The 13,073-nt window shown below is 50.3% G+C and overlaps 1 protein-coding gene across 1 annotated transcript in view; it reads right to left on the bottom strand.

The window, feature by feature from the left end:
• LOC144114600 (uncharacterized) overlaps positions 1-13,073 on the bottom strand; it is a 200,596-nt gene that overhangs the window by 118,870 nt on the left and 68,653 nt on the right. The window contains 3 exon segments of the mRNA XM_077648452.1: positions 2,670-2,822; positions 11,952-12,005; positions 12,325-12,998. Coding sequence (XP_077504578.1) covers positions 2,670-2,822; positions 11,952-12,005; positions 12,325-12,998 — 881 coding nt within the window.

The raw sequence follows: 13,073 nt of genomic DNA on the forward strand, positions 1-13,073 counted from the left end.
CTCTGCACACAAGAGCACCTTTTTTTTCTCAGCCCAGCGTCATAGTGAACTCCGTGTGTCTTCGTAACCAATGTTTACATGTTGGCTGAAGTCCACGTCAGCGCCCAGCTGAAGAGATACTTCAGATGCTAGCAAGACCTATCGGTATCCATGACTGCGCTAGGCTAGGTAGGCGATATCAATAATATCGATGTGCGAGAAATGCCAAGCTGCCATTTTGTGATGTTGATGACAATATGATGTTGCTAGCGCAGTTAACATTTTTGTACCCAATTCTAATGCGCATGTCAATTTTAGGTGATTTTTTTCGGAAAAAAGGTGCATGTTAGAATCGAGTAAATACGGTACTTGTATTTTGTCATAATGTAGCAGCATAGCAGGATCAGCCTTTTGGCGCAGTCTGGCGCGAGTGGCGTAGCAATGACATGATCTGAACTCTTTTCTACGATGTAAAAAAAACAAAACAGAACAGCCATGGCATGTTAAGAAAAGAAACTGATTTGTAACATTGAGTTGACAGGCACAAAAACTTAAAAACAAATACCAATTTCTGGAGCCAAATACGGAGCGTAAAAAAATTCTAGTACAGTAGAAACCCACTGTTGCACTTTTCAAGAAACTGCGGAAATGGAAAGAAAAGAAAAATGCACCAGGCAGGAAGTGTTGTAGCTGGGAAGTGTGTAAAAGAATGGTACAATGTTGTCTGCCATATTTTTACTTTTTTTTTTACTTCTAGAAGGGACAACATGCTTCTCTGGAATTTATTAGGTTTTTTGGCTCTATTGATCGTTCGCATGGACGGAATGTCCCATAGTCAGATACAACTCAAGAACACAGCAGCGAATGGCTCTCAAAGTAGGCTCTCTAGCCAATGGCGGTGACTAGTTCTCGTGACATCGCGGTTAATCCCTTTGCGTGAAATCACAGGTTAATGTCAGATACCTCCATGAAATGGGATCAACAGCGACGTCATGACCATCGGTCGACACCATTGGCTGGAGGGCCTCCTTTGATGGGTATTTGCCGCTGCGTTCTTGAGTTGTATCCTACTATAAATGCCCTGCGATGGCTCTCCGGTTGCCTGAGCAGCTGTTGGTGGAAGGGAGGCCGCAGCGAAGAGGGAGGATGCCTAGATAGGCAAAGTTTGGGCACGTGTGTGCACTTTTAAGCAGTTTTCACAGCAGCTACTTGAAATCCACCCAATCCTTGTCTACAGAAACAGGAACCTAGAAATTGCATTTGGAAGTCTCAGGCAGCAGGGCAGACACGTATGGCAGAACCATGTCTTGGAGCCAACCCATACAACTGCATTTCAAACAGCACTGCTTGCATAGCGTTTGCCGTGGCATAGTTTTGTTTTGGCGCCTTAGGTCGTCCGCGCTCATGTCGCAGCAGTGACAGAACTACATCAAGAGCTGTAACCCATCAGTCTGCTCGGCGTCGGGGAGGCTGTAACACACCGGAAGCAACCAAACACAGTTGTGACTAAGCACCAATGGAGTTGAGACTCGTTTTGGCAGGTCGGCCATCACCGTCCCACGTGCGGTAAACATAGGCTGTCAAGATGCTAGCACGAGATTACTATAGTGAAGTGAAATTTGCGACATAGCATGTAGAAACGCTGCCACAGTTGTGACCTACGACCCGAGTCAGTACTGCATGGGTTTTTATAGGAGCTTGGATGGGACTAGCTCAAAAGAACGAACCAGCTGAACGCAGCTTTTGGGAATGTAACAGCAGTGTTCTACTGTGTATACATCTTCTTCATTATTATGTTGGGAAAGGTTATGGGAAGTCAAAGTTTTTGGTTCAAAGCTAGTTTTATGATCAGTAGAAAAAAAGTTAGCCTCTGTGAGCCCAGCGCCATCCCCTGAAAAGGCCCATGGAGGCTACAGAAAGCACATTCACATTTCACACGAATTGCAAAAAATACTATTTAGATGTTCAACTGTGTGCCCATCATTGCAAAGCTTGCAATTTTAAGTTTCTCCATGACAAGAGGCTTGTGCTTAGGCTTTTCATGAGTCAAATGATGCCGACTATCTCAGTCTTTAAGGTCCAGTGAGTGACTGTCTCCACAACAGTATCACTTTCATAAAGTCATTGACTGAGGCACTGGAATCTAAAGATAGGTGCCATTTTTGAGCATGATCAACATGGAAGACATTTTGCTCGATGTGATCAAACCATGCTGAGAGCTTCCAAGAAGTACAAAAAAAAAACAACTCTCCAACGGAAGATAAGAAAACAACCTGAAAGTGAAGTACTGTTTCTCAGCTATACACATGATGGTGCTGCATGACCAGGGTGGCAGCAAATAGGTTTAATGAGCTGTCTCTCACTGTCAATCAAATTTATCAACTTCAATAAGCACGGTAAGGAATTAGTTAAGGTCTAAAATATAGTTTATAGGCCCACAAGAGCCTATGAACCAGCCTGGGCATGACAGAAGCTAGGTGCAAGAAGCATTTTTGAACTCCAGCTCACTAAGCAATAAATGCTGCTGTTCAGAGTGCCTGCAAAAATTACACAGCCTAGAACATAGCAACTGCTTTTACTTCTACCCTATAGAGAAAATAAGGTGAATAAGGACAGTCATCAGCAGTTACAATAATTAGCAGTAGCTACAAATGTTCTGTCAAAGAGGAATAAATATGAGAAACTCAGACCTCCATATCACTTCTTAAAGTCTCGGCAGTGCTCTCCAGAGCAACGCCCAGCTTCTTCATCTTCATCAAGCCAGCATCACTACCGGCAGGCTCAATGGCTCTGCACAGCACCTTTTTCTTGAAGGCCTCCATCTCCCTTCCAAGCTCAACAATCTGGAAAGTGCACACAGGAACAAAAATAGAAACAATGTACATTCTCAAATGACATAATGCAGAATATAATAGCACTAACTAGCAACAATGAATGAAGAGAGAAAATTGGCATTGTTCAAATGACGACCACCAGCAACAAGGAAAAGTGCATCATAATAGCAATAAAATTTTCCCCACATTGCTATCTTTACACGTCTATACAAAGCTCCTTTTCAAATAAATAAGAAACTAGAAGAACTGTTGGCTTCCAATTGGAGGTTGGCTACTCCTCAAAATAACTAAAAAGCACGACAGCACTGTCTGTCCATAAATTAGTGATAATCATTACATAATAACAATTAGAGAGGACGCTCTAACTCTGCCTTAAGGGTATAAACAAGCGTCATGTTTGTAAACAAAGGTGGCGGTGCGATCAGTAGCGACGTGGGGTGTAGGCAAAAACGCAGCATGCGTACACTGCGCCAAGTGACACTGCCTTCGAAACTATGCGAATATTTCAAAGCGTGCCTATAGCTTTTGGTTAGAAACATTTTTGTTGATGTTCGGAGAATAGTTCTGTACTTTTTCGACCTGTTCGTAGGCGGAAGGAATTAGCAGGCAGAGCGCTGCATCGGGTGCTTATCCGCTCCCGACAAGTAACAGAGCGGCTAGAGCGGGTGAAAGTGCGAGGTATGGGGAAAAACTAATCGCCCACAGTTCTCAACTTCTGGGCCAATACAGGTCCGATTGCTAGTGCATCACGTCGTGCATCATGACTTGATGCCCAACGCGAAGTAGCTTTTCCACATGACGACCCTTGTGAGGTGACTCCTGTTTTCGCAGAGCCGCTTAACTCCGATCTTGGCAATTAGCCACCGTGGCGGCTCAGTGGTTATGGCACTCTGCTGCTGACCCGAAAGACATGGGTTCGATCCTGGCCATGGAGGTTGAATTTAGATGAAAGCGAAATTCTACAGGCCCGTGTACTGTGCTATGTCAGTGCACATTTTAACCGCAGGTGGTCGACATATCCGGAGCCCTTCACAGCAGCGTCCCCATAGCCTGAGTAGCTTTGAAACGTTAAACCCCCATAAACCAAACTAAACCTTGGAAATTACTTAACACTTATTTAAGTCATATAGCGGCTTGAAATAAGGCTAACTGAATCATGGCAGGGAGTGGCCGAATCTGTTTTCCATAAGAGAGACAGAATAAGAGAGACATACGCGAGAGAGACAAATTCTGTTGTCCTTGTCTTTTTGAGTGCTTTCACTGTCAGAATTAAATAAGGCAAATGTGATCCGAAAGGTGCACAAGCACATGCTCCTCGAGCTCCAACCAAAATTTACGCCTGCTCTGCTAAGCGATATAAATAAATCATTTTGCTTTTTATTTTATAATTTACATTCATGTCTGTGTATTCCGCTTAATCAGAGTGGCTTTTTATGAGGTATTTGCCGTGTTCGCCAGCCTCTGATAGACCGACAACTGAAAATTCAAGTAATTAACACTGCGTGACTTTTCCGATATCCTAAGGTTGCTAAACCGGTGTTGAAATGACACACTTGTTGAAGGTCGCGAAAATGAAAACAGAAAAAACTATGCGTCGTGCGCTACTACACCGAGTCCGCTGCTGCTTCAAATGTAGCGCACTTAGCGGCACGCTGTGTACGCTGAAGGCGACTGGCAGCAGTTTTTTTCTCTTTTTTTTGACGCAGAGTGATGCGCGGGACGTTGTGCAGGTAATTCGCATCTGAAAATGGCCCCCTGCATTCAACTTATGACCTCAACCACACTGAATATCGCGCCTAACTTATGCTGAGAGCACGACAGAATAAGAGTGATCGAGCTGCAGGTGTTACTTGATCCTTGCACTGTTCACCACCCGACCGCAGAGCAGCGATGCGAATCAAGAGACGTGAACCAACTGATTAGATTTCAATGCAGAAACGCAATGGTAGCCGCGAAGCTGATGATCGCCCAACTTGTCTTGCTCCTCGGCCCCTGCCCGTCGCTTTCGCACCTATCTGACTACAATAAACTTGTGGAAGCTTCCTTTCTTCTGCATTGCGGCTCAACCAACTGCACCACAATTTATCGTCATGCCGTGAATTATGCCCAAAAACACGTCAACTTGGCGCACTGAAAGCGGACAGTTCCGCTTTTTACCTACACGTCGAAAGTCACTGCTGAGGCCAGCACCGCCGCATCTCCTTGACGTCATGGCCTGATGCTTGTCTATAACGTGACAGCGTTAATGAGCTTGTAGCGCCCTCCTTTGGCTGTACATAGAGCACGGCCAAAGCGTGCCCGCGCGAGAAAGAAAATAAAGAAAGCGCGGGGCTGTGGCATGTGAAGCCACAGCAGGCTGTTCAATTCTTGCCTAGATCCGAGTCAGCTGCTCGTTCCTTCACTCCTAAGGCATAAGCCTACAAGTGGTGACTTAGGACGAATATCATGACTGAGCCGGGCGACCACTCCACTGAACGGGACTCGCGCCCGTAGGACGTCGCGTCACTGTGGCTTCACCTCCCTCCCTTCTGGCCTCAGAACCTGCAAGCCTGGTTTTTACAGATCGAGGGACAGTTCAGCCTCTATCGCATCACCTCGGAAGCAACGTGCTGCAACCAGGTTGTCTCCACGCTTCCTCGTGATGTGGCCTGCGAACTCTCGGATCTTCTCTCTGGACTCACGGGCAATACACGTTATCAACACCTCAAGACCAAGGTGCTGGAGAGACCCATGCTGTAGGACCGTGCCCGGCTCCAGCAGCTCCTTACCGCGGAGGACCTTGGCAACCGGCGCCCATCCCAACTGCAGCACCGGATGCGGCAGCATCTCGGGGATCTCAGGGAGCGTGACGGCTCCACCCACACTGTGTTGCTTTGAGAGCTCTTCCTCACCCGCTTCCCTCAGCCAATTCGCCTTGTCCTCGTGGTGGCTGAGAACGTGACCCTCAACTGCCTGGCAGAGCTCACTGATCATGTGCAAGAGGTGGCTTCCCCGTCCGTCTCTACTGTCTTGTCGCCTCCTGCCACAGCGATTTCGCGCCTTGAGGCCCGCATCGATGAGCTAACAGCCGCGGTCGCTGCTCTCCAGCGCCCGCCCAGGGCGGACCATTCGCCTCGTCCCAGCCAACACTCCCCTTCACGGGCTCGTCATGCTCGGAGCCCCAGCCCTCCGCCTCTAGGTTGGTACCACTGCCACTTCCAGCACCGCGCCACAAAGTGCACATCTTCCTGTTCATAGTCGGAAAACGCCCGCTGAGATCACTGAAGGCGGTGTGTGATCTCGCTTGTCGTCGCGGCTGCATTTTATAATTACCGACAAGCTATCTGGCACCCGGTTCCTCGTAGACACGGGCGCGGAGATCAGCATTGTGCCCCCGACTAAGGCTGACCGTTCCAAGTCAACGGGGCACTCGCTCCGTGCTGCCGAGTCGTTTATAGCGACATACAGTCTTCGCTCCCTCACCCTCAGACTTCTCTGGACTTTCCGATGAGTCTTTGTCATCGCTTGTGTGGTCCACCCGATCATCGGATTGGATTTCCTTTCCTACTACGACTTGAACGTCAGCGTGCGACGTCATCGCTTGACTGATGGTTCAACTCATCTCTCCTGTGGGGACTTGCCCTGCAGCCCCGAGTTTGCTTCCCCGCGAGGCACCGTGCAGCGGCGGTCTCACCTCGAGGCTGAGCGCATACCCTTGTGAGTTACATTAACTGGCAAGAAAGGGCGCCAGCATCGCTGTGCGCGAGACTGCCGAAGCCCGCGCGCGGGAGAGGGGCTTCGGCTGGGATAATCGGCGCGAGCGGACGCGTCGCTCGCGGCTCCGCTCTTCGCCGGCGGGGCGAGGAAGCGACGGGGAGACAGGCTCCCGTACTCGTCCCGTCCGGCCTTCAAAGGATATATCCCTTGCCCTAGCGCGGGCGAACATTCGCTCGGAACCTTGCTGGTGAGTCGGACGACCTCGATTCATTAGCGTACCTGGTTGCTAGCTGGCGTTATTGTTTCTGTAGCAATAAATGCCTGTTTGTGTCTGCCAATGTGTCGTTCCTTTGTTCCCTCAGAGCAAGGCCCGCCGTGGTCGGCGAGCGCTCGGTAGCGTACACGATCACGGGGTGGGGTTCGGGCGGCTTTGAACCGTGTTAGCCACGATTGAGTGGGGAGAATGTACTTATCTTCCCCATTCAAACCCCACATCTGGCGCCCAACGTGGGGCCTGCTCTTGGGAACATTGGACGACTGTCGGTTCGGTTCGAGGAGCGCTCTTTGTCCGGACTTGACACGTGCTAGGCCTAGAGTGAATTTTGATCGCTAGGACCTGCGGCATGCTTTCTTGAGTGCGAGGTGTATCGCGCTGCAGCATGTTTGAACTTTTCGACATGCTCAGCACATTTTTTTTTCCCTGGAGTTTCTTCGCGAGAATCACTTGGTCCGCATCGAGGGAGCGCGAGGCCTAGCGCCCGCGGAGTCGCCGAGCCCGAAGCGAGTGAGTACGGAAGCCGCGTGGGTGGTCCGAGTTTCTGTATATATTTTCTCTACTGTCTCTTTTTCGACTCTGGGAGTCGCGGCTCCGGGAGCCGGGTGGCCTGGGGCCACGGGTGCCGCTACGAGCTCGCTGGTATTGCAGCTCGGCACCGGGCGCTCCGACATCGTCCGATACGGTGGGCGCCGACCGCTCAGAAGCTGCTTTGTGCAGTGAGCGGGGTAAAACCACCCCACAAAGCTGACGTCTCCTCGCGGCTGCGCGCACATAACCCGTTTCGGGTCTTTGTTGTGGTCACGGTCGTTGTCGGAGTGGTAGTTAGGCCTGAGGCTTTTCGGAGCTGCCTGCACCACGTTAAAAGAGACACGACCACCGGACCGTGTCGTTGAGAGGGGGCGCACTTTGCTGCCCGCCCGTTTTTTTTTTTTTTTTTTAACCTCGCACGAACTGAGAAGTCTCATTAAACTCAAGAAAGGGCTTTGTTCACTCGAACTTTGCGTTTGCACAGCCGCCGACACGTTTTGCTAGCGAGTTAGGCATTGTGCCACGAGGCCCTTGCGGATGCCATTTCCCCTCCCGTGACCTACGTTAAAGGCATGCCGAGAGCGTTTCGGCAATTTTGCAGATTCGGTGGAGCCACCCAGGCTTGCTGACCGGTGCACATCGTCTCGCTGCCACCTGCTGTGACGGAGCAGCCTGTATCCTGTTCGCCGCATCCATCCGGGACAGCTGTGGCGAGACCAGTCAGCAGTCACCTCCGGCTGCTGCTGCCCTGGCGACTACTGCAGGATCCTGGCCTGCAGTTTTCCCACCGGCCTTCGATTCGCGGGCCTGCGGACACGGTGGTCCGCAGGCCATACGAGTCGTCCCAGCGGAGACCTTCACGCCGCCTTCGGAATACCGCGGAAGCTGTCGGCGTGACCTCCGCTGCAAGACGTGCCTCAAGGACATGAAGACCAGGAGACTCCTCCATAGCATGTACCTTCAGGCGCGTGGGTCTATTTAAGGTTGGGGGGATGTGGGGACTTGCCCTGCAGCCCCCTGAGTTTGCTTTCCCGCGAGGCACCGTGCAGCGGCGGTCTCACCTCAAGGCTGAGCGCATTCCCTTGCGAGTTACATTAACTGGCAAGAGAGGGCGCCAGCATCGCTTCGCGGAGACTGCCAAAGCCCGCAGGCGGGAGAGGGGCTTCGGCTGGGATAATCGGCGCGAGCGGACGCGTCGCTCGCGGCTCCGCTCTTCGCCGGCGGGGCGAGGAAACGACAGGGAGACAGGCTCCCGTACTCGTCCCGTCCGGCCTTCGGAGGATATATCCCTTGCCCTAGTGCGGGCGAACATTCGCTCAGAACCTTGCTGGTGAGTCGGACGACCTTGATTCATTAGCGTACCTGGTTGCTAGCTGGCGTTATTGTTTCTGTAGCAATAAATGCCTGTTTGTGTCAGCTAATGTGTCGTTCCTTTGTTCCCTCAGAGCAAAACCCGCCGTGGTTGGCGTGCGCTCAGTAGCGTATGCGATCACGGGGTGGGGTTCGGGCGGCTTTGAACCGTGTCAGCCGCGATTGAGTGGGGAGAACCTACTTATCTCCCCAATTCCAACCCCACACTCCATCTCTGGAGTCCTGCCTGGTCTTGCTCTCATCGGCATCCGCACGCTGATACCTTCCTTGCCATTCGAGAAAATCCTGGGGGACTTTCCACAGTCGACCAAGCCATGCAACTTCACTGAGCCGCCTAAGCATACGGTGACCCATCACATCGTCACCCGTGGCCCACCAGTCGCCGCTCGCCCACATCGCCTCTTTGGGGACCATCTGGCTGTCGCCAAATGGGAGTTCGACCACATACTGGAGCTCGGCATTATACACCCGTCGTCGAGTGCGTGGGCTTCCCTGCTGTATCTAGTGCCCAGGCGGGATCCTAGTGACTGGCGTCCATGCGGGGACTATCGAGCGTTGAATGCCAAGACTGTTCACAACAGCTATCCACTGCCTCACATCCAGGACACTACATTGCACCTAGACGACTGCGCCATCTTTAGCAAAGTGGACTTGGTTAAGGCGTACCATCAGATACCCGTCGAGCCCGCCGACATACCTAAGACCGCCATCACGAAGCCCTTTGGTCTGTTTGTGTATGTGCAGATGCCTTTTGGGCTCCACAATTCGGCTCAAACCTTCCAGCGGTTCATCACAGAGGTCAAGCAGGGCCTCCCTTCTGTGTTAACGCACATCGATGATGTCCTCATCACCAGCCCTATGCCTGAAGTTCACGAGCGCCATCTACATGACTTCTTCCAATGCTTACAGCAGTATGGCCTATCCGTGAATGCAACCAAGTATGTCTTTGGCGCCTCTGGGCTGGAGTTCTTGGGACATCATATATCATCGCATGGTTTCCGCCCTCTTCCATCCCATGCAAAGACCATCTAGGATTATCCCCAGCCTAGACACGATACAGCGTCTTTGGCCACGAGCTATTCGCCATCTGCACTGCCATACAGATTTTTTGACATTTTCTGGAAGGATGCAAGTTTCACCCGCTCACCGATCACAAGCCACTGGCACAAGTTTTCCAGACCAACTCATCAAAATATGTGTCCCGCGAACTTCGCCACCCCGCTTATATGTAAGAATTTACAACCGACATCCAGATTTTTTGACATTTTCTGGAAGGATGCAAGTTTCACCCGCTCACCGATCACAAGCCACTGGCACAAGTTTTCCAGACCAACTCATCAAAATATGTGTCCCGCGAACTTCGCCACCCCGCTTATATGTAAGAATTTACAACCGACATCCATCACGTAAAGGGTGCCGGCAACAGCGTGCCACTGATGCCCTTTCACGTATCGCTGCGGTTGACTCTCCAGCTTCAACCATCAACTGGGCCACATTCTCTTCCGCACAGCAGGATGACAGCAAGCTCAAGGCTTTTCGGGAGAACCCCCGTTCTCTCCTCAACTACGGCTTGTGCCTCATCCGTGCTCGCCTGAGCCCTCGTTGTGCGGTCTCTCAGCAGACCTTGCCTGCCCTTTTGTTCCAGCTGCACTTCGCCGCATCATTTTCCATTAGCTCCACGACATTTGTCACCCTGGTATTCAGGCTACTCAGCGCCTTCTCACCCAGCGCTATGTCTGGCCTGGTATTAATGATGATGTGTGCGCATGGATGCGCACGTCTCCCCTGCCAGACGACAAAAGTCTTCTGTCATACCAAGACTCCTTCCCAGGCCTTCCTTCCCCCGCGGCCGTCGTTTTGACCATGTTAATCTCGACATCGTCAGTCCTCTACCCGTGTCACAAGGTTACCGTTACATCCTCACCATGGTCGACCGTTTCACACGCTGGCCAGAGGCTGTTCCCATTTGTGACATCACCACTGAGACTGCTTCCCGAGCCTTCATTAAATAAAGAAAGCGCGGGGCTGTGGCATGTGAAGCCACAGCAGGCTGTTCTTTTTTTGCCTAGATCCGAGTCAGTTGCTCGTTCCTTCGCTCCTAAGGCACAAGCCTAGAAGTTAATGCCCATATATGCAGAATTCGTAATTCAAAACTTTACCTTCATATGTCCGTGGGAGTTTTCATACCACTCCCTTGCACAATGGTGCAGCGGTTAAGCATTGCGCCACTGCCCTGCGACGGCAAGTGCTGCCACCGGAGGGTCTTGTGCGGCCCAAGTTGCTCTTCCCGAGCAACCTCTCGCTCGCGACAATTATTTTAACTGCAGGGTGGTTAGTTTGCTCACAATTCGGCAGGCAGGTTGTGATGACGCCACAAGGTTACGTGGCCTAGGTAAGCCCCCTAGGTTGCTTCTCCGGGGGTGGCCACCTGGGCCACCCTACGCCCCATTATTTATTGCTCCCAATGCCGATGGACAATGGTTTTTCTGCACAACGGGAACTTTAACGCTATCTCGTTAAAATGTAACGTGGCCAATGTTATACAACTACCACATGATCACATGCAACACCACCTCTATAAATGAGTACCACAACATGTTGGTAAGAGCAATCAGCAAATTTAACAGATAATAAAAAACAGAAGACATTTCAATCAAAGGTACAAAAAAAGTTCTCGCACAAAATGTAGTACAATAGCGGGGCCCCTAAAATCCCATAACTGTCAATTCTTTTTGATGTTGCAGTGAGGGCCTAACGCAATGTCCACGAGACAGTACCCTCTGTCCAGCATGCAAAGGCAATCCTGCATGCGCAGTTTGGGGGTACTGAGGTTGAACTGCATGAGGGATGGGACCACAAGGAGAACTTTGATTACTGCACGGAACAAAAGCCAGTAAAAGAAAAAACATTAAGGATCATCATACTTTTTTGCATTCACAGCTGGACAAGGGTGATAATATACACTACCCGAATTCACATATCAGTAAAGAGCAACTTAAGTCATGGCCCATGAAATCTATGATGTAGCACAGAGCTGCTAATCCTGCATGATGTACTAGTAACCTTGAAGGTCATAATGAGCATCTGTAAGATTTAGGTGCCGACAAGTCTCCTCAACAGCAGGTCCCAACCAGTAGCATGTTGGATGAAAATAATCATGATATGGCATTATGGTATCATACACAAGACAAATATTCAATAAGGATAAGAAAATTAAGCATTTGGTTCCAATTTTTATTTATTAATAAGAGTGATAAAATGCTCACCTCCTCATTCATGGTTGCAATGATAGCATCCTCTGATGGTTCGGCTTTGCAAGGCTGCCAAATGAACATAAATACTTTATTTTTTTCAGCTTTACTGATACCTCCTACCATCACAGAACTACAACGCCAATTAAAAATGTCACCTTAATTAACTCAAAGAAACTAGACAACCTGCTTCAAAATTTTCCTTATACAACACAATGAGGACCCCCATATTTCGGAAAAATCTTGGAACACTGCACCAGTAAAAATGACAAGGGCACTCCAAGTCCCCATGCTTTGTAATCGTGCAATGTTCTGAAATTAGAATTACCAACTCGCCAACCCTTCTGCTTTAATTTAAAGAAACCTGCAGAGGAATATGAGCTTTCACCTCTTCTGAGGGTGGCGAAGCAGGTGCTGTTGCTGCAGGGGTGGAGCCTTTGGGTGCCGAAGCACCTAATAATGCAGTGTTCGCCTCCTGTGCTGAAGTCTCTTGTGCAACTACTGGCTGAGAAGGTGTTGGCAAAATGGTGGGTACTTGAGGCGCCCCACCCGGGGCTTCTGCATCTGTCTTTGCACGTAGTTTGAACTGCAAGCCAGATGCGCCAGACGCAGCCGAGGCTGGAATACCAAAGGCTGGTGCTGCTGGAGTAGCTGCAGAAGATGCAGTTGGTGTTGAAAATGCCATCGACAGTGGAGGTGCTGCTGGCACAGTTGTTGTGGCAGTTGCAAAGGAAGGCGCAGGAGTAGAAAAAAATGCTGAGCTTGAGGTTCCAGACAAAGCCAAAGCTGGGGTCGACTTTGACACTGTGACTGCAGAAGAGGCAGGAGCAAACGAGAAAGCTTGGCCCCCTCCCGTGGTACCAAATGAGAACGCATTGTTGGCACTAGAGCCAAAGGAAAAGGCCATGGCTGTGGAGGAAGCAGGAAGTGACGAGAACAGCGACGTGGATCCAGCACCGCTCAGAGAAGTAGGAGCAGGAGCACCAGCAGATGTGGCTACAGGTGCAAACGAGCCACTGGAGGGGAAAGGCTGGCTGGTAAAAGAGGGAACTGTTGCAGTTCCTGCATTCAGAGAAAAAAAAAAGTTGCACATGAATACTTTTTTAGCCAGAAATCATTTAAGGAATGAAGTATACA

Source organism: Amblyomma americanum, chromosome 1, assembly GCF_052857255.1.
Source record: "Amblyomma americanum isolate KBUSLIRL-KWMA chromosome 1, ASM5285725v1, whole genome shotgun sequence".
Lineage (NCBI taxonomy): Eukaryota > Metazoa > Arthropoda > Arachnida > Ixodida > Ixodidae > Amblyomma > Amblyomma americanum.